Genomic DNA, 22,907 nt, shown 5'->3' with positions numbered 1-22,907 from the left:
CGTGTTGTTATCACATGAACCAATAAAAAGGCTTCTTCTGGAATGTTAAACTTTAAAAATCTCCAAAAGAATCTTCTGTGTGATCAGAAAACTGGAGTTCAATCTTTTAAATGTGTTAGATGTTTCAGCTCTCTACAGGCGCCTGTTTGTCTTTGAGCAAGGCACTTTTTTGTGTCCTTACGTGAGTCATAAACCATTAAAACTCTCACCATGGGCCCTGTGGGGCCTCTGGGTCCGGACGATCCATCCTTTCCTTGAGGGCCCTGGAAGAACAAGATCCAGACTGAGAACCTGAACCGGTACCGTTCACGTTTAAAGGATTAATGGACCCCCCTTTAATAAAAAAACCCAGCCCCCCGTATGTACTCACCCGGACTCCAGCTGGTCCGATGGGGCCAGAAGAACCACGAGGACCCGTAGAACCCTGAAAAACACAGAAAGGAAGAACTTCAGAACTGAACGGGTCATCTGCGCTCCGATGGAACATTAGAACCGGTTTGTCTCACCTCATCCATCACTAAATCCTTTTATTTTTTGCTGCTCACTACTTTTATAACCGGTCCTCTCCGGTCTTTGATGCCTCGGCTTTAGATTTACAGGGAACTTAATTTATTCCAGATCTGTTTTATTGGCCGTTATGAACCAGAACCCGCCCGGTCTGGAAGTCATTAAACACACGTTGATGCAGCGCCTGATCCGACGCGCTCACCTGCAGCCACGTGGAGGTAACCTCAAAATGCTGAATACTACAATATACTTCAACTTGTGAATATAACACGTAGTATTCTGAGTGGATAATCAGAATGGGGTTTTATTCTGAAAGGAGCATTTTTCAGATTAAAACACGTCTGTGATATTGATGATATTCAGGCTTTAGGATCATTCTTTGGACCTTCAGAATAAATGTGTTTTTTCTTCACTCTTTAAGCTCAGCTCTGTGTTTCAGCCGACAGTTTACAGGCTGCAGTAGAGGTGTGAAGAAGAGAGAGAGAAACACTTCTACTTTTAAACACAATGAATCGTCATTGGGGGCGTTGAGCGTTAATCTGAGGCTCCAAAGCTGCATGTAAACAGCAATATAAGTGGAATATTCATGTTTATTATCCATATAAACAGAATCATTCTTGAGTGGATTGTTCTAGAGATTCAGGAGAACTAAACACTTAAAATAATATTCTTGTATTTTGAATTTTCTCAGAGGTTCAAACTCATTTTTATGAGACCTTCAGAAGGAGTCATGTGACTTTATAAGCTGAAGTTTTTCACTAATAGATTGTTAAAAAAGTCGAACAGATTCTCTCCGCTCTAAAGGGAGGATTCTTTTAAAATCCACTCTGAAGCAAAACTCTGAAGGGTCAAAGCTTCAAGAAGTAAACAAACTCCACTTCAACGGAGGCCGACAGAGGTCAACGGAGGTCAACAGAGGTCAACGCAGGTCACGGCAGACAATCAGTGTCTGAATGTGATTTAAACAGGTTTACTTTAAAGAGACAGAAAACACTGAAACTGAAAAGGTTTAGAGATCTTTTACCTTCTCATGAGCTCAACTGCATCTAAACCTGAACACGAGCTGATCTCAAACTGAACATTAACCTCCTCAGAAACAATGTTTTAACTTTTCACTAAAGATATGATTCATTAAAGGTATTTTGTGATCATTCCGTCTTCATCATCTCTTCTGAGTGATTCTGCCGTGTGCATGAATAAGACTTTAATGAATAAAAACTTCCACATAAGAGGAAGAATTCAAAACGAGACCTGATGTCCGTCTCTAGATATATCAGTCTCCTGGTGTTTCAGTTTGATAAAACAGCTTGCATTAAGATCAGCAATAAACCAGCGTCGTTAATCAGGCGACTCCTTCTTGGCTCGTTCTCTGCAGAGACTTCATTTAAAAGAGAAACTCAGAAAACCTCCCTCTGTCTGCTGTGAATCCTCCTCAGCTGGAGATCCGTCTCACAGTCACTCTGTGAATCCTCCTCACTTCCTGTCTAAATCCTCTTTATTTCTTTTATCATCCAGAGCTGCACTTACTTTCTGTCCTGGTAAACCCGAGTCACCGGGTTCTCCCTTCGGTCCGGCGCGACCCTGAAGACAAGAAACATGAAGATCAGTCACATGACATTCAGAAGACACTCTCATGAAGAGATGAAGATGTGATGTTTAAATATAGTGATCCATCGTCACTTTCCATCCCATAATAACCCGTTTACACTTGATAGCAACATGTGATCTGGATCTCCTTTATTTTATGCCTTTAACCGTCTTTTATTAATGCAGATTTGAAGTTTTATTTCATCTTTTAATTGTTTAGCTGCAGATAGAGCATTGTTTTGAGAGGCTTTACTTTCTTTAATGAAGTTTACTATTATTATTTATGGTAGCTGTATTTACATGCATTATGAATCCAGATGTTAAACATGTTTTGGCCCAATTAACAACTGATATCAACATGTGATCTGCATCTGGATCTCCTTTATTATTATTCATAATTTTATTATGCCTTTTATTAATGCAGGTTCTATGTTTCCAACATGTTTTATTTATTATTTTTAATCAGTGAACTTTTATGTTTTGGGCTTCATGTTTTTATGGTGCAGATTTATTTTCATTGTTGTTTCTCTTCATAAGGTTGTTGTGAGATTCTTTACTGTATACATAAATGCATTACTATGATGTTAATATGTGCACAACACATGGATCGGATCAGAACACATGTTCAGACCGGATTTACACCCGATGTTAACACCAGATCTGAAGCTGGATTCAAATTTCGAACTTCTCAACATACAGGACATGTGGCTGGTTAATGAACAGATGTCAAATTCATTTTGAAAACACTTCTGCAAGAGGAGACTTGATCACTTCTGATAGCACTCGTAGCTTGCTGAATATGGAGTAAAGAGATCTTTCCAGCTGCTGGAGAAGATTTAGTTTCTTCTCACATCTGGATGAATGTAATCGTCATTGTGATCTTTCTTCAAACTTCCGCTCAAAAAGCAGTATGGTCTCTTGAGAGGCTCGCTGTAGACTAAAAGAGATCCAGATAAATAAACAGAAGACTTCTTCTTTCAATCAGAAGACTGTAAAAGAAACGTTACAAGCCCATATCTGTCATGTGACAACTCATCCACCTAATCTAAGTAAATGCTGCTCCATTTAGAGTCAAACAGACCATAAAGCAGGGGATGCTTTACGAGTGATGTCACTACGACTCCGTCCGCTTCTTATTTACATTATTCCAAATCTCTTCCTATAAATATCTACACCTTTTCTCCCAAATCAATCTCCATCTGTAGCTACAGCTGTTAAATGCTTGAGGACAGAAGTCTTCCTCATGTGAGAGAACGAGGGAATGATTCAGTTCGACTTGACGTCAGATAGAAAATCCTAGCTGTGAATCAGAACCTTCTCTGAGCTCTCAGGTTCTTCTCCGTATCCGTCTCTCCCTCAGACATGAAGGAATGTGAATCTCTGCCACGGAGACTCCCGTCTGTAAATTCTCCTCATAACAAATGGCTTAATAATCCCCACTCTGCAGCGCTGAGGCATGCTGGGATTTATGTTTAGCTGCATCCTGGGGAGTGTGTGTGTGTGTCTGTGTGTGTGTGTTTAGACTCACAGCTTCTCCAGGAATCGACAGGCCGCTGGGTCCTTGAGGGCCGGGCAGACCCATGGGCCCCGGTGGTCCGTTATCTCCACGAGGGCCCATCGGCCCCTGATGGAATAAAACAAGAAGAGTCAGATATGAAAACGTTTAAACGCGAGGAGGAATGTGTTTCTCTGAACCCAGTTTGATTATAAGACTTTAACAATCCGTGGAGAAGAGGAATGCTGCTGCGCCGGTCAACGAATCGAGCCTCCCCTTCATACCGGGGAGGAGAACACTCATTGGATAAGTGGAATCAGATGCGTTCGCTGTCTTCAAAGCTCTCGTGCTTTAAACAATCTTTTTCGTTTACATTGCGGGGCTGATAGCTGAGCTCAGAACAGACTGTGGTATGTTTCTTCTTTAGTGATGATTAAATAAAGTTTTATTTTTATTTTAAAGGTACTCACAACAGGACCGGCCTCTCCTCTTTCACCTCGGGGGCCTTTGCTGCCGGGGGCTCCCTGAAGAGGAAGAACATTAGTCACGTTAGCACAACAAAGACGAGACATGAGGGCAAGACTCAGAACAGGAAGTAAACACTTGTTCTTATATGTTCAGGTAAAGGGTCGGTGCAGCTCCTGAGGGCCTCGCTGTCCATGTAAGAGGACAGAAGTCTTCAGAGTGAGACCATGCAGAGCGGTAAACACTGACAGAAGAGTTCAAAGATTCTTGTTCATTCTGTGAAGTGATCTATTTACGTTTGCAGGGAGGAAAGTTATCGAGTGTTCAGGAAATCGAAGCATGGATGAAATCATGAAGGAATCAAGAATTAGCTTTTCTCTTACGAACCCACATTTTCTCACACAGATATAATGTGACACTTTGTTAGAATGTAAGAATATCTTTTGTCCATAGGGTTTTTTATTTTATTTATCTGTTTGTTTGTTTGCTTGCTTGTGGATTTAAGTATGTAATATTTTTTATTATTTTCTTTTCTTTTCATGGCTATGATGATGTGTATATAGTTCCTGTTAAATACTGTTAGTATTTGCATAAATCCCCATCTGTGGTAACTTGTGTACAACAATGTTTATGTGACAAAGTCATTTAAAAGTTGATCCCCAAAAAAGAGTTTTGTGAAAAGCGTTCATTTATAGCATCCAAAAGAATAAAAAGAGAATATGTTTCCATGCAGGATCCCATCAATTATGTAAGAATAAACCTTTAACATGTTTATTAATCTTATATTGAAACTTACGTTTTAAGTACGAGACTGTAACAAAAGTAAGGATGGAGATAATGTGTCTTATTGTCTTTATATCTCTTAAAAAGACCAATTTATATTAAATAATATATGAGAATAAGACCAGTCTAGTCTATATCTTTCCATCAGAGTCATGTAGAGGTCGTCCTCCATCCTGCTCTACTTCTCCTCTCTTAAAAGACTTTATGAGGTTTTGTAAAAGAAGTTTCTCAGGGTTAATGTGCTTCAGGGGGAGTAATTCTCCACATTCAACCTACAGTGTATAAATACTCATAAATAACCAGCCAGGGGAGAGATTGTACTGACGTATACGTAGTACTACCTCAGTGGAGACATGCTCCATTAAACCTGCCGGAGGTTTGATCCCTCACATTAGAGATAAGTGAAGACTAAAAGCATAAGAATCCTTCTGCTAGAAAAACAAACCCCAATCTTAAACCTGGCTGTCGGAGGTCGAGTTGCATTGTGGGAGCTGGGTTTTGACAAGGAAGAAGAATATGAACGTAAAATAAGACGATATTTTTTGGTTCTTTAGTACTGTTTTAAGATTATTCTAATATCAAGAATGAACTCTGCTTCTATACTTTTAAAACTGATAATACTTCTAACGGATTACATGGTATACAGTTACAGTTAAAGAAAAAATCAATGTAATCAGATATATTTAGTAAAAATGGGAATTAAAAGCAGGTTAACTGTATAAAATAAAAAAACGTGTGATCATATGGACACATCGGCCTCAAACGTTGGTGGAAAAAACTCTTTCACTAGGTGGAAATTTGGCCGTTATTTAGTATTTAAAGCAGAAAAGGGAAAGTATTAGACATCTGATCTAAAGAAACATTAACAGCTGTCTTAACTAATGTACTTTTTTCTCTAAATACACTTTTTTAAAGCTGAACATCTGTGTTTCCTCATTTTCTTTTCTCAGGTTACATTCTGTTGTGTTACACAATAAATGTGTGTTAAGTTTAAACAGTCATCTTATGGATTGTTCTTTTCTCTTGTCTTTATTTGTTATTGAGGTAATCCAGAAGTAACGTTTCTTTAATACTATGATACTTGGATTCTGTTACTAAACTACATTTTTGAACAGGTAGCTAGTAATTGTATCAGATTACAGAGTGACATTAAAACACCGACTCAAAATACAAGTACTGATAGTCGTGCCAGTAGTACTTCTACTGATACTAGTTCCAGACGTTCAGCTCTACTTTAACAGCTACAACAAACACTACTACTACCTCTGTTAAAGGAGTAATTCAACATTTTGGGGAACATGCTGATTCATTTTTCTTGCAGACATTTAGATGAAAAGATTCTTTCTTTGAGTAAACTTTTTAACTTTAACTAAGTCGTTTTGTTGCCTAAATTTACCAACACATGTCCTGCAAAATCTATCTAAAATTGGTGTGTAGTTCAGACAAAACTCTTTCTGGATTGGAGGAAAGGTTGATAGTGAACAAAATCCAGACAGAAATTTTGTTTCTTTCAAAACGTGTTTGGCGAAAACCATTTAGTGCACGGTGATGGTATCTAGACGAATTTGGAGTGGTGGAAAAGATGTAGAAGTTTAGTAGCAGAAAGTCTAAACTGTTTAAACTCAAAGTGTCTGTAAATATCAGTTATAGATCATATTTGTATGTTTTCGTCCTGACTGTGTCCGGTGACTCCTACCACTGGTAAAGGAGTAATTCAACATTTTAGGGAACATGCTGATTTGCTCTCTTGACATCAACATGAGAAGATTCTTTGTTTGAGTAGAGTTTTAAACCTAATTGTCTAAATTTAACAACACATGTTCTTCAAAACCACCTAAGACTGAGTGTGTAGTGAAGACAAAACTCTTTCTGGATTGGAGACAAGATTGCAAGTGAACAAAATCCAGACAGAAATTACGTTTCCTTCAAAAAGTGTTTGGCGAAAACCATTTAGTGTAGGAAGATGGTTTCTAGGAGACGATTTTGGAGTGGTGGAAAAGATGAAGAAGTTTAGTAGCAGAAAGTCTAAACTGTATTAACTCAAAGTGTCTGTAAACATCATATTTGTATGTTTTTGACGGTGACTCTTACCACTGGTCCCTGAGGCCCCGACGGCCCGGTGCCCGCCGACGTACAGCTGCAGGAGTTTGGAAGAGACGGACACTTCAGCTCGTCTCTCTGTTGAAGAAAGAAAAACACAGAAAAGCCCGACAGTCAGAAACAGAACAGGAACATGAATACCTTCAGAGAGTCTGAGAGAGTCGGCGTCGCTTCATTAGCAGCAGATGATTCGTGCCTTCACGGTTCAGAACGTAAACACAGACAAAAACTGAGTGTGAGCGTTCGGGAAAAAAAGTGTCAGGCAGATCCAAAGCCTTCAAAAACAAAAGTCTGCTCGTCGCTCCGGAGGGAAACAAGTTTAGTTTAACGTTTCTGCAGGTTCGACTCCTGCACAAGACAAAGACCAGAGCCAAGGTTGATTTTCTGGAAAACAGATCAGTGGGCAAAGTGACAGCAGCAGACGGAGAGATCGGACATTTTGTGTTCTAATGTTTCAGCCTGATGTTGAAATGTTAAAGAAAAAAACCTCAAAGAGACAGTTGTGGAATCTGAGAACTCAAAAGTCCCAGATGAACCACTCTCAAGGATGCTGTAGCAGAAAGAGACGGAGACTTTAATAAAGTTAGACAGATAATAATCATAATTACAACATCAGTTAACAGACGGATAACTACTAAATCTGACTCTTTCACATCAATAGATGGCAGCTGAAAAGTTCCAGATTAAAGCTGATGAAATCTTTGGTTATTAATCATAAACTGTTGTTCTGATGTTATTGAGAGACACTGACGGATGATTTAAAGCTATGAATCCTAATTTTAGGACCAAATTCTCACAATGCGACTGCTGCTCTGACCTTTCTCTTTCATAAACCAGCTAGAGTACAACATGCAGAACACACCGGCTCATGTTAACATCATAAAGGTCAATGATTTTAACAATCGATCAACTGTTGAAGTCTTCTCTTAGGGTGTAATGTAAAGTATTTACTGGTTCCAGTTTTGTTATTGAGAGTTCTTTCATTTACCTAAATAGAATATAATCATAAATGTAATATATCAACCCTGAACTCTGGGCCTTTTCTCTCCACTTTCAGACTTTATAAAAAATTAAACATTCAATTAATCAACTAGAAGGGCTCTCAGAGAGCACAGACCTCCGCCAAGGCCGTCCAGATCTCTCAATGTTAACAAACGTGATGAATGATAAGTGAATCATGTCTGTGATTTTGGATCTGATCCAAAATTCAGCTTCTTGGTCCCTTAACATACACTACCACCAAGTTTAGTGTAAATGGGGTCAGTAGTTTTTTTGGTAATCCTGCTGACAAACAGAACCTCTTTGGTGGAGTTTATGAAGACACTAAAGGCCTTTACACTCTGGGATGTGACAGTAAACGACAAAAAAAGTATCCTCCTGCTAATAATTTGCATTTAAACTATTCCCATCTGCAGCGATGCAGATTTTTTACAGTTGCAAGACTTTTTCAATAAAAGGTTTGAGCAGATTTAGGAAGGACTACCAGAATCCTATCGACCCAGATCAGAGTCTGTCAGTCTGTCTGAGGTAAACTAAAGGTTAAACTTACTGAAAACTATTTTATTGAGTTTCCTTTTAGAGAAATGCTTTAAGTGAATTCGAATCCCCTCTGATGAACAGCCACAGTGTATATGTCTAGGGCTTTTATTGTGAAAGGTAAGAACAGAACGAGTGGATTTAGTCTGCACTTAGATGATGAAAAATGAAGAAATCATATTTAGCTTGTTCTTGATTTTTACGTGTGTTTACTGTTTATTTTAGGCCACTTTCAGTTTCATTTGGAGGAAGTTTAAAAAAGCACATTTTTCCTTTAGCTTTGTTGTTCTGAAACGTGGTGTTTCTAGGAAATGTAGTCTTCATTCTTAACAACTTTAACAACAAAAATATAACTGATCATTCAGAGATTAGTCTCAAATCTCCTACGATGATTTCACAGAATGTGACATACAGAAATGTGAATTTAATGATGTTAAAGTTTGTGTTTTCTGGTTTTTTAATACTTCTTGTTTTCAGGATACTAAAAGTCTAAAAACCCTCTTGTTGTTGTATCGTCTCCTGAGAGGCGTTCACTTCCACGCCGTACATTTCCCCACTGATGCTTCAGTTTGGATCTTTTAATAATTGTCAGCAGAGGAGCACAATCAAGCAGCTGTCTTTGCTCTGCAACAATTTAAATAATAATCCACCCGTTGAATCCATTTCAAAAATCCTTTGGACGGCCGACCTGCAGACAAAGCTCGTTTTTGTTACGGCGTCTCTGGAGATCTCTGCTGGGACCGAAGTGAGAAAGTCCAGAAGAGTCCAGACGCCGAACAACGGCCTGATTCTGAGCTGTGTTTTAAATAATCTCACCGTGTCCAAGCTGCTGATGCCCAGATATTTAACTACGCAAACAAATGTTCCTCTCTCTGCAGCTACAGCACGACCTCAAGAAACTCCAGAAGAGAACTTTATAGATTATAAAGTCTTTAATCTATTCTTTATTCTTTGTGTTAAAGCTGCAGATGATAAGTGAATCCTGTTAACTCATGTGTTCATAGGAATAAGTGGAATTCAACTGAGTACATATACTTATGTACAAATCTTAAGTTTTCATGCTACTTTATACTTTTAATTCACTATATTTCAAAGGGACATATTGTGATCATTTCTGCACTACAGTTATCTGACAGCTTTAATTACTTTTAATTCAAATTAAAACACAGAAAACTAGTTTCTAAAATGATAAATATGTAAGGGTTGAACGTCCAAATAGGAAACAAAGGTATATAAAGTATAGGTTTTTGTTATTAATAACAAGAATAATATATTATTTTTATATGATAGGGTAGAATTAATGACAGGAACCATTCTGCTGCCTCATGAATACTTTTTTTACTTTTACTTGTAACAGCAGGTTGTTTATTTTTGCCTTTATTGTTATGCAAGTGGTGAAGATATTTGGGTTAAACTGAATTTTTCTTATTTGTTTGTCTAAGTATTGAAGTTAGGCAAAGTAAATGTTACTGTAACAGACAGGAAAGTTGGCAAAAAAAATAACACTGAGATTGTAAAGAAATCAATTTTTTTGAGGAAATCCATATGATTCTTTCTGCTGAATAAATCTAAACAGGTTCAACATCATGTCTTGTATTATATCTCACGTTCTCTTGTACTTTCATCAGCTGTCTCTCACTGCTTCTTATCATAGACACGTTTTTTATTCTTCCCTTTGATTCCAGAAACTCCTGATTCTGATTATTCAGCGTTTGATCTGAAACACCGAGAGCAGTTTGGAGCTGCAGCTGCAGGACGGAACACATCATCTGCTTTTTAACTGTCGTGACGCTGTGATTACTTTTGCACCTAAATGAGCATCATTAAACTGTTTGTGCATCGTCCCAAACGCTCGATGCTTTCTACCAAAAAAAAGAAACACTTCTGAGGAAAACCAGGTGTGCTGATAGTTTCCTATACGATGAATCGACTCGACAAGATGCTCCACAGATGTTCAAACAAACAGGAAGAAAGCAGATGTGAGTGGTTGTTCTGGATTTAAAGCAGACTTTCAGTAGGACAGTGTGTTAAGGTGATTTTAGGTAAAAAAAAAAAGAATAAGTATGGAGTCAGAGGAGGGAGGTAATATTTCATAAAATCTATGAGAAAAACCAGAATATTCTCTGAGAATATGAAGTAATAAATTTACAGGAAAGAAACTCAGAAATGTTCTGACATTAAAGTCACAATGTTATGAGAAAAAGATTTCTATAAGAAGAACCACATTGCTTTTCTTCGCAAATTTTGGATCATCCTCATCAAACCACAGACGGCAAAACACAGAATTATTGGCAAAATTTAGCAGACTTTGTGTGTTTTTCGAGTTCTGATTAGACAAATGCTTCAAATGTACACGTTTAATAACCTGAAAGTGAAGGAAAGGACTTTGTAGGTTAAAAAACTAAAAGATAAATGACTGAGTCGGGGAGGGGTAATATTTGAAGAAAAAACACAGAATTTACTAGAAAAAACAAAGAAAATATCTTAGATTAAAGTCACAAATTTGCCAGAAAAGAAACTATGAAAAACACATTTGGAAACTAAAAAACATATCTACTGGTTCCAGTTTTGTTATTGAGAGTTCTTTCATTTACCTAAATAGAATATAATCATAAATGTAATATATCAACCCTGAACTCTGGGCCTTTTCTCTCCACTTTCAGACTCATAATGTCGTGTTTTTAAATAAAGGTCCTCAAAGATACATATATACATATATGTATGTGCATTTTCTTTCATGTTTATTTTTTGTGTTCTTGTATGAACATAATGCTGACATCATTGTTCATTATACTTTAGACCTGTTGTACGTTTTATTTAGTGGATGTGTAATCAGATGAATCCTCTGACGGACGTCCTTTGAGCGAGCTGAAGGTCCTGAAAGGACCATAAACGTGTTTTCTATCTTTTTGTTTCTGTGTTCTTTTATTGTGTGCAGTGTATAACTGTGGCCTCTGTTATGTGGTGAGGTTGCTCATCAGCAAAGTGTTTATACATTTTTATTGATTTCTAAATGTTATTTTCTAGTAAATTCTGTTTTTTCTCAGAATATTACTCCTCCCCTGACTCATACATTTTATTTATTTATTTCAACTTTAATTAGCTCTTATTATATAACACGTACATAACTACAACCACAATCAAAGTCCTTTCCTTCACTCTCAGAATACAACATCTGCATTGGAAGCATTTGTCTAATCAGACCTTGAAAAACACACAAACTCTTAATTTTGCCAATAATTCAATAAAATGATATCAGGGAAGGAAATCTTCAGTCTGGAGGCCAAAGCCTTCATCACCTGTCGGTATATTGCTGTAATGTAAATAGACTAGAACAGCAGAGGAGATGCTGCTCACAACGCGTTGATTATCTGCTGGCTGCAGGTTAAAGTAAATATATAAAAGTTCAGTTAGAACGTGTGTCTGTGTTTCTCTTACCATAGACGGGAGGTCACAACATCTGTCCCTGCTGGTCCAGCCCAAGCTGCACACAATGTCGAACATCTGGAGCTGGAACTGTGGAAAAGAAGATAAGAAAGGGAACCATGGAAACGGTGTTGTGGTCAAACAGAGAGACAGTCGAGAAAAGACAGGAAACGTCTCCTGTTCAACATAAAGCACTGACGACACTTATCTTATCTCAATGTTCATTCTAATTCATGTCAATACAGGATTCAGTCACGTTTCCCGCCAAAATAAAAGCTTATGTTATGAAACGTTCAGTATCAAACATGAACTGATGTGACAGAGAGATGTGTGAGGAGTTCAAGGACGCTACGACAGAATCAAGTGTTCAAGAGTTCATTTAAATCAAGTGTAAATCAAAAAATGTTGTCATAACAATAAAAGGCTAATTTAAATGTTTTTATCAGAAACATGAAGTAGAAACGATACAGTATGATAAATGTTATATTAAGACGGCATATGAGGGCCATAGTAGGTAAGAAATAATGATTAACGGAGGACTATAAGGAGGTTTACATTCAGAGAAAAAACTAAAGATTGCAGTCGTTAAAACTTACATTTTCTCTGAGATCAAAGTGAAGTGAAAAATAATAATAATTAAAAAAAAAAAAAAATATATATATATATATATTTCAAATGTATGACTTTATAATCTCTTTTTAAAGTGAATTTGTGATTTTTTCTCTGATGAATTTACCACTTTAATCTCAGAGATTATCCCATTCTCTTCTCATAAATATGTGTGTTTTTTATATTTTATTGTAAAGGTACATTTTATAATATCTGAATATTACACCGCTCGGCTCAGCCTACAATAGCTTTTATATGCCGTCGTAGCATTTTACTATAAAACGTGCTTTTTTGAAATCTCTGTATCTGATTTCTGAGTTTTCTTCTCCATTCTCTGAGATAAATTAGTTTATACATTTGTACTGGATTGTTATGTATAAACACCTCGTAAACCTATAAAACTTAACACCGTTATTTTGAAAAACTTCAGCTCCCATGAGGCTTTGAAAACAGGCTGAATCACACTGGAGAAATTTCTTCTAAGCATTTCTGACATTATGTTTTTGTAACTTTTGATTCAAATGTGTTTGCTTTAATTATTTATTTGCTATAAACCACATGTGTGATTCTTTCTCACTACAACAGTTTAGCTTTTGTGGTTTTTGCTCCGTTGAAATCTGATTTGCAGACTGACAAACATGATCTTCCTCTGGACTTTGAGACATCATTCAAATACTAAAAGAATTACAATAGAATACATTTAAATTCAGAGTTGCATCTCTCCTCTCTTTGCAGCATCAGAGCTCACTTACGGTGGCTGATTCTCCTTTGGAGCCGATGGACTTCGACATCTTTCCCAGAACCTGGTACCCGTCGCTGGACGTGTTTCCGGCCTCCTTCAACGCCTCCTCGGCCACTTCTTGGCAGTCGATGTTGAGTTTGACGCCGGTGGATGAAACCAGGATGTGGAGCTGTAGAGAAAGAAAAAGAAGAAGAGGTTTTATTGGCATATATTCTTTGCTCTACGACCAAGTCCTGTGTCTGGTTTTTATCCGGATTGGCCTGTAAATTATTATGTTACGTTGAGTGTGAGGCGCTCCTTCGTCTCCGCTGAAGGTCTGTTTAGTGAAACACGGCAGGAATGTACGAGAGCTTCTTCTGTTCATTCAGAGGAAACGCTGCTCCATCAACCAGAGCTGATTCAAGGACACTAAAGTTTGGATCAAATGCTCATCTTTATAGAAATTCATACGGTGCTTTGAACTCCTTTCTTGTTAATACGAGCAATCTGGGAATTTACAATAACATGATGCATCTCATGTTGCTGATTCTCTCTGCAGCTTTTATCATTATGTTATCAGGTAAACAGAGCCCTTAAAAGGTTGCTTTATAGCAGAGTATAAGATAAGATAAGATAAGATAATCCTTTATTAGTCCCGCAGCGGGGAAATTTGCAAGACGCAGATAGACGCAACATTACGACATGTTTCTGTCCTAAATCAATACGCTAAATTCAGAATATGTGCTGATACAAATAATTGATCAGTGCTGCTTTTGTCCCATATTTAAATCAGTATAACGCCTTCATATCAACACCATCACATCCAACCAACAACAGTCAGATATCAGTTGGAGGATCAGAGTTCAAGCAGCAGACAGAAGGCTTCACTTAATGACCTTTAATTATATTATGAGCTTCTGCATCCTTTTGTTTCCTATTGTACCAGATGAAATAAAACCAAACTTCTATTTAAAGTGGTTTTTTTGTAAAAAGTGTCAATAAGATTTAATGTTATTTGTCTGACTCTCTGTCCTTTATCCTGTTTTTTTTTAAATTATGAAATAAAATCTAATAGTACTTTGTCTGTGGAATCATTCAACACGACTTCCCCACAGAAAGTGCACCAAAAAATGCACTTTTTTAAAAGTCAGATCTTGGTAAAGAATGAACCCATCGGCTGTTCGTCTTTGGAGTTGAGAGACGATGTGAACAACTGGATTGTTTCACAGGCAGACATTCAAGCTCATTCTAAATCAATAAAAAGCTAAATCATTTTCAGACAATCGCGGCAACAACAATAGATTCACATGTGTCAAGTTCATTGTTTCAGGCTCCGACCTCATGTTACCGTACACAGAAAGGGAAGCCAGCAGTGAGGATTACAGACTTTACATTCTGGCTCTGATATGGAACTGGTTCTTGGTAACTGCAGAAATGTTTGCAGAGAAAACGTTCCACTTATATAGTAAAGATTTACGACTTTCTGTGAATGAAAGTTCACTGAACTGCTGACGAACAGCAGATTGTGAGAACCCTTCTCTGTGGATTCATCCCGTCATGCCGACACTTGATCTTCTAAAAAAAGGTCAGTAGCCACTTCTCAAAGATTCCACAAAAAACTCTGCTTCAGCTGGAAAAGCTTCACATTTTTGGGCACCAAAATCTCCCGACATTCCTTCCTTCTCATCTCATTAGACGGCTTCTTACGCAGCTTCAACTCCAAACAGTGAAATAAACCGACGCAGCAGTGTGCTGTTTATATACACAGAATAACCCACAATGCATTCCTCCTCACTCACATCTCTCCTCGCCACATCTCCTCATGATGTCACTCTGCGGTGAAGCCTCTAAAACAACTCGAGTCAGAGCGAGTTCTCGTGGTCGTCCAGTCCGTCGCTCACGGAAACTACTGAGACGTCCAAGAGAGAAGCTCGGCGTCGTTTCCTGTTACGCTCTAATCTGATGCTCTGCAGCTTGTTTAAGAAGTCAGAGGGTTCTTTTAACTTTTAACACTCGTCTAAGAGTTTAGAACAGCAACGCTGATACTGTCGCACTAAATCTGCCAATATTTAAATGTGATCAGGTCTGTGTCAAAAAAAGATTCTTAACTCCTTAAAATCCTCTGAGATTTAGAGGAAAATGATGAAATACAAATTCATACTGGTCTCATTTGAATCTCTTTCTTTCGTTGATATTATCGTTGTATTCAGATCTGCCAAAATAAAAGCTTTTAGTCGACGGACTAACACCTTGTTGGTTTTAGGTCTTTTTATGGAATTTGTTGAGAATAAGAATATATAAAAAAAACAGTAAAAGCATAATGATGTTTGTCATAATAAGCAACAATGTCAACTACAAACTTATGTTCCCACACAACTAAATGCGTTCTCAGTTACGTTTGAGGGAAACATACTTTTATGTAATATGTGATTTATGTTATGAATTGAAACAAAACACTATACTTGGTGAGGTTTGATAAAAGTTCATGGTCTCGCTTAAAATGATCATGTTTGGTTAAGTATGCTTTTTAAGTTCAGTTTACATCAGTCAATATTGACCCAGCGTCTCCTGGGTGAAAGTCCTGTGTTTGTTTGACCTGAACATCCACCTCCACCTGCTTCTTGCACAGACTTCAGTGCACTTTATGATTAGAAACATACCTTTAAACAAAAACAAATACAATAAATATCACAAATACTTTCTGAATCTTCTTATAAATCAAAAGTCACAAAGATGTTCCCATCAGTCAGAGCGTCTCTGTTTTGCTGTTGTTGCTCTCTGAGTCTCCACTGATAGTAACCGTTTATCTGTTTCTCTGTCGTTGGTGTGACGGCTGGTAGTTAATACCGAGCTTTACTTTAATCCTTCTTTCCTCCCATCGACCACTGAGACGCTCAGAAACCTTCAGGTATCAACGAGTCTGACAACACATCTGGGGGAGGATTTCACCGATCCAATCCGTTCCGAGGGGAAAAACAGGATTAACGAAGTCAGACTCGTTGACGTGGCGGACCTCAACGTCTTTAAACAAATCTGCCACGACAACAAACCCAAACATGAGGTTTAAACTGACTTTCCAAATCATGTTTCTTTCTGACAGTTAAGTTCAAAAGGTCCCACTCAGCTCCTCCACCTGACAGGCCTCTAAATCTTTAAATTTACAAAACCACTCTCGAGTCCAGTCATCTTTATTAATGCCAGAGGCTTCGAGGAGACAGAAACATCCAGAGAGCAAAAGCAATCAAAGCTTCATAATGCGTCCGTGAGCTTGACGCTGATCTCCAGACAGCTAGCTGCTTTACGGTGACCTCTGACCTCCGCGTGGAGGGAAGGAAATAAAGGAGGAATTTCGCCCTCGAGGAATCGATCCTGCATCAGTTTCTCTTTGTCTCCGGAGATCGGAAAGATTAAACTTGGAGCTGACTGAATTAATTGTAATCCCATCTGGGTTTAAAAAGTTACACAAACATCTCTGACTTCAGTTTTTCTGTCTGAGGGAAGAAAGAAAAATGTATTCTACGTCAAAAACAAATTATGTCTGAAACTGCCCAGAGATCAGCTGTCACCAGAGCACAGCAGGTAAGAAACCATAATCACAGACAGTGAGACTACTCTTTTATTAAAGCTCCTCCAGAGTAACGTCCCGCTGACAGAGAGGCATGCTGGGAGGTGAAACCACTGAGCAGTGGTTGGCTACCAAGAGGCCCGACCGAGTGCCTGCTCCTCACAAACCTTCCTGAGCCGAACCGATGGAGGAGGAGGAGGAGCAGCTCCTTCCTGCTGGCTCTGATGTAACCCTTTAATAACAGTGACCCAGTATTTTCCAGGCGAGCGTCCCAGCAGAGACTGAAGAGCATTCTTTTTTTTGCAGCTTCAGAGGAGCTTATGGATCCTTGTGCTGCAGCAGAACGTCTATCTGCACCACAGATTCAAACACATCCTCCCTGATAGGAAACGGATCCAGAGCCTCTCTCTGATCCACATCAGACCAAAGAGGAGTTCTCTCTGGAAGCTTGCTTTTACTGCCGGTGCAGCGACCGCAGTTTGTGTTTCTTGTGTTGGCTCTGTGGAGCATGGCGTCGTAAAGCCACGCTGCCATTTTGGCCAAGACTCTCTCTGCAAAAAGTTAAATTTCAAGTCTTTAAAAACTACAGACAGACGGCAGAGGAAACATGGCGGCTCCCTGAATTTAAAAGAAAAATTTCAAGGATCGAACCATCGGGAGCCTTATTTTGTAGGCAACCTTTGAGACATTTGGAGCCTAATTGGACCATATTTATCCAATACAACAGTGTTTTAAACTGGTCCAGTGTTGAAGCAGAACACTGCAGATGTCAGCTGTTAAACTGGCTGTAACGGGGAAACGCCTTTCCGTCAATGTACGTCCACTAAAAGAGCTTATTGTTAGCGCTAACAGACTCAAGTGTCATTATTTTCATGGATTATGGAAAGAAACTACAGAAAAATAAAACATCTCTTAGTTATTGTGTCATGTGACTTGTTGCCAGAAGACAACGGTAAGGGAGAGTTGGAAAGAGGAGAGCTGATGTTGTCAGAGTTTGTTATGTTGGAAAACAGAAAGAGAAGCTTTTTGTTCTGTAAAAGATTTTCAGTGTCATGCCTGAATATCTAGATAATGAGGATGTGTCACAAGATTTCAGAACGAGACTTCTCCTTCAGCGAGACTTCGTTAAGACACAGAAAAAAGGTTTTATTTCTCTGTCGTACATTTATAACAACAATCTGAGCCTGTCAGTTTAAAAAACAAGAACTTTTACTGGACGTACATTGACGTTGAGGAGTTGTCTCCATTAATCAATTTGACACAAAAACATGAGGAAATAAGGAAAGGGTTGAAAAAAGAAACCCTAATTACCTTTTAAGTAAATGAGTCTCATCAAAAATCAAATCAAATGCTTAATGGATGGACATTTTTTTCTGTCAGCTGGATGGTGACTTTTAGTCGCTTTGAAATATTTTTAAAACCAGATTATTTGTCGTCAAATAACCTTCATAGTTCTAGTTTGGTTTGAATTTATATTCTAGAATATATCTGTAAACTAATCCTGCAGAGGTCTCATATGAAACGATGATTACATGAAGGGAACAAACTGGAATGTGAGTCTCTCAACTCTTAAAGTCTGCATAAATAAAAGTGAAAGTCATTATAGTTCATCGCTTCTACTCCGCCTGGATCCCTAAACCAGTTCAACATGAGTCTATTGATCGCTGCCTCCTCATTGGACAGTTTGATCTGGCTGTGATCAATGGATATAAGAAGCAGCTTCAGGTATCTGCGCTGTTTTCTTTTATTATTACATTCTGCAGAGGACCATCTGTTGGTCTAATCTCAGCATGAGTCTTCAGGAACACGTCTGTAGCTGCTCTCCGACTCTAATCTACAGCACATTTGGACTCTCAGGCATCGGCAGTATCTGTACGACCTTCTGGACGTCAGAGAGAACAAAGCGGAGCGATTCGATTGATGACCGTCAAAAAAGCTTCGTTCTGTTTGACTGGAACCCAAAATACCCAGACGAACTCGCTGTCTGAGCTTCTCTCCTCCACCATGAAGTTAATCTCAACACTTTGTGGGTTTTTTTTACCTTGTGGAAGCTTCCGTGGAAGATTCTCTTCACTCGGTCGTTGTCGAACGTGACTCTCTGGGTCTCACCGCGCTGGTCTTTGTTGTAGAAGGACACAGTCTGTTTGGAGGCTGAGCAGAGAGACGGAGAGAGATGAAACATGATGATCTTATTCATATGAACACTGAGGTCAAAAGTCAGAGAGTTTGTTGCCTCATTCACTAAATTATTATTCAAATTCTGCTGCAAACAAACTCCTGAGTCAAATGTTATTATGCAAATAACATAAAAACATCTGTTTTCATGTCAGAATTGCAGAGAAAACAAGTTAAGACATCAAAAGGTTGACTGATTCTTCCAGTTAGCGAATTAAAAACAAGAAACCTGCATCTCTGACTTAATAAAACCACACAATGACCTGCCAAATTCTTACATGACTAAATTCTCAATATGTGAGCACATATTTAGATTTACATAATTGAAGTAAACACAGTTTATAACTAACCTGCAATTCTCATCAGCCAGTCACATGTCAATTTATGCAAAAAGTCCTTTTAGGGTTTGTGACTGAGATATCCTCTTTTTACTTTTATATAACTACATACGTTTACATGTGATTCTGCAGGATCAGCTCTACGATGATGATCCTGTGGTGAAGTTTGGGGATTTTGCAAAGAGAAAGGTTTTTTTAAATGTTCTAAACTGAAGAAGCAGAGACACACGGCCTTTTACGGTCTCTTCCTCTGTGTTTGTACACAAACCAGACTAGTGGTGCACTTTGCAGCCTTGCAGAGTTTCATGCACAACAGAAAAGAAAACAGTGACAGCGAGGTTCAACACGGGAGAAACACGACTGCAGTAAATCAAAGTTATTTATTATCATACGTCATATTAGCACTAGATCTGGTGATATATCTCATCAGCTCTAGTTCCAAGCTTTATAGCTAAAGTCTGGGATGATGTGAAGTTAATTTTCTGGATGAGACACTCATATTTGTGCATTTCATCTGAAGCTGGAGCCCGTTAGCTTAGCTTAGCACAAAGACACAGGAGAAAACACACTTCACAAAACGTCAAACTGTTCTTTTAATGATGCAGATTGTTGATCTAAACCAAAACTTCCTCCAATGGTTGTTACTCAAGAACCAGAGCGACCCGTCTCTGGAGGACTTCCATCAGAAGCCCTGCAGGGAGTCCAGCTGAAGGTCTGAAACCACGACTTTTACGAGAGCCAGCTGAGCCCCAGACCACGACAGCAGACTCTCTAGGAGTCGGTCGTTACACACAACTCTATTCTCTCCATGAACGGACACAGCTGGTCCACACACACACACACACACACACACACACACACACACACACACACACACACACACACACACACACACACACACACACACACACACACACACACACACACATATACTCACGGTCCAGGGTGACTCCGGTCTCTGGCTTGTGGTCTTTGTCTGACACCTGCCAGATGTCGAAGGCCTTGCTGGGCGAGTCGGGCAGCAGGCGGATCATGAGGATGATGGTGTAGGAGTGAGGAAGACCGTCGGGATGAATCTCTCTGTTCAGGAGCAAAAGAAGAGACGATGGGTTAGAAAAAAAAACATCTTCTCTACTCCAGAAAGTCAAGTACTTAAGAGTACAAATTCACAGTACTCGTACTTTACTAGTAGTTCTGCAACTTTTTACTTCTCCACTACATCTCCTGCAGCAGTAATGTTGATATAGAAACATAATATATAATAGTGAAAACATTTGACTGATGTATTTTGAGTACTGTAAGTAGATTTAGCCGGTTTCATACTTCAGTAAGGTTTTCAATGCAGGACTTTTACTTGTAATGGAGTATTTTCACAGTGTTGTATTAGTACTTTTACTGCAGTAAATTGTCTGAATACTTCTTCAAACTTCTACACCGATCATATAAATTCACTTGGAATGATGTGTGTCTCCTTCTACATGAGTAAAAGGACTTCATTAACTTTTCCACCACCATTATACATCAGAGCACGATGTTTGTCTCGTTTGTCCCTCTGATGTCACTACACATTTTGGAAAGTCAGAACTCAAGCTGTTTTCCTGGCTGGTGTTAACAGTCTGGTTTGCACTCATTGGCCTGACGGAGGCTTTAAGGGTGGAGGAAGGAGGGAGGTTGTCGTGACCTCACAGAGCGTCATAAATCCACTGACCCAGTTTGTAAAAGACAAGGAGCTCAAACAGTCGGGACACAGCTGGGCGGAGTGAGATTCTGTCTACTATCAGCAGGAGGACGTTACAAAATAAAAGCATGGTTCAAATGGTTTCCTCCAATGAGCACAGAACTTTGTGTTGATGTAAAGGGAATAAAACCTCACTGGTTGAGCTACAACTGGAACAAAACACACTGGAGGTATCTTCGTTAGCTGTTTATCTGAAACAATAGTCATGAGGGACTCACGTCGTTGGCTGAGTCAGGAAGGCGTCTTTGTGCAGTCTGTAGGAGGTGTAGCTGTTGAAGGAGCCCGGCTCCATGGAGACGCCTTTAACGTAACCGTAGGTCTTCTCCGTCAGGTTGAACGCCTCCAGCATCCGGAAGCCTGAAACACAAACACATCAGCAATTTAGGACAAATTAAAGTTTCAGTTATTGCTTAGTGGTGTATTTCATCTGTTTGCACTCACCAGGTGAAGTGAATCCATTCAGGAAAATCAGGGGACACGCTGTGGAGCAAGAAACAAAACCTCACATTCAGCTCCTGAGAACAGAACCTTTTAAAAACCAGTTCTCCTGATCTGTCGCTGTAGATTTTGTATAAACTCACATGATGTCGCGGTCTCACAAATGAAGGTGATGAGGTTTTCTTTGATGGTGTCGAACGCGTCGAAGTCGTCCACAACGAAGACGTGTCTGTCGCTGGGTTTGCTGCCGATCTGCTGCAGCTCCACGAAGTCCACGTCGGCGACACCGATGGCGAAGACGCTGTAACCTGAAGACAGGAAGTAGGAATACAGTCAGAATACCGTTAACCCTCTGAACCCCAAAAACTGTTTAGTCACTACGGCCTCGTTATTCACTGTAATATAGAAGTCATGCATCGCTATGGAAACAGAACAATCATAGTTAAAACAAAAAGAGAAGTCAAACATGTCTTTTGTGCAGAATAAAACAGTTATAATGCCATAAATGATTAAAAAAAAAGTAGAATTTCTATAGTGGAATCTATACATCCAATATTTTCCAAGTGCAGACAAGTGTTACCAATCCAAAAACATGTTATATTTATATTAGTTTATTTATTTATATTTATAGAAGAGGATCTGTCCGACGAGTTCTCTAATTTATAAAGAAAATGTGTTCTTTTCTGTATATTGATTTTGTAAATATGGATGAAGCACAAAGTTTGAGATGACTGTTTACATGTGAAACATATAAATGAGATAGTTATTTGGAGTACGCCTGGGAAATGAGAAGAAAATAAACTCTTAACCAATTTTATCTGATATTTATGTGTTCTTTTGTTTTCTTGTGACTTGTAATCCCTTGTGGGGTGGGCCAAATGTTTGGCATGACTCAGAAATAAAATAAATAAATGAATGAATATTGAAATATTTACATTTTTACAACCTCTTCTCACAACCTCTCCTGAACTCTCCTCTTTTCAGTCAAAGTTTCAAAGATTATTTTTGTCACATGACTGTTGGTCTCAGCCGAGTCAAACATGGCCTCACAGTTGTGCTGATGAGCTCAGAATTTTATGTTTTTTAAAGGTTCTAGTTAGGGCAAAAGGTTTATATGGGGCAAAACATTTAAATAAGATATGTAGAAAAAAGTGATTTTGATTAAATATCACTTTTTTAAGCTTTGATTTGGTTGCTTTACCCGACAGAAGCGTAAATCACATATGATGTGTTCAAGCACCGACGGAAAGATGAAAATCTGACAATGATGTCTGTTTTAAAAGCTTCAGGCTCTGACTAAGTGTGTCATTTTTGGCGTTTATTTTTTTTTATATATAACATGCTTTTCAAACCTTTTGTAGTTGAGAGATTGTTTTGCACGTAAAAATGCAACATAGTCGTTTACTGCTCTGATTTCAGCCTCC

The 22,907-nt window shown here is 38.6% G+C and overlaps 1 protein-coding gene across 1 annotated transcript in view; it reads right to left on the bottom strand.

The window, feature by feature from the left end:
• Window positions 1-22,907, bottom strand: part of col12a1b (collagen, type XII, alpha 1b) — a 123,389-nt gene that overhangs the window by 7,380 nt on the left and 93,102 nt on the right. Inside the window, 13 exon segments of the mRNA XM_054617961.1 lie at window positions 210-263; window positions 371-424; window positions 2,035-2,088; window positions 3,623-3,718; window positions 4,060-4,113; window positions 6,929-7,015; window positions 11,912-11,989; window positions 13,261-13,419; window positions 18,836-18,945; window positions 20,245-20,387; window positions 21,264-21,402; window positions 21,487-21,525; window positions 21,627-21,791. Coding sequence (XP_054473936.1) covers window positions 210-263; window positions 371-424; window positions 2,035-2,088; window positions 3,623-3,718; window positions 4,060-4,113; window positions 6,929-7,015; window positions 11,912-11,989; window positions 13,261-13,419; window positions 18,836-18,945; window positions 20,245-20,387; window positions 21,264-21,402; window positions 21,487-21,525; window positions 21,627-21,791 — 1,232 coding nt within the window.

This window comes from Anoplopoma fimbria, chromosome 18 (genome assembly GCF_027596085.1).
Source record: "Anoplopoma fimbria isolate UVic2021 breed Golden Eagle Sablefish chromosome 18, Afim_UVic_2022, whole genome shotgun sequence".
Lineage (NCBI taxonomy): Eukaryota > Metazoa > Chordata > Actinopteri > Perciformes > Anoplopomatidae > Anoplopoma > Anoplopoma fimbria.
Note: the sequence above shows the minus strand (reverse complement) of the source record. Positions and strands in the feature narration are given on the sequence as shown.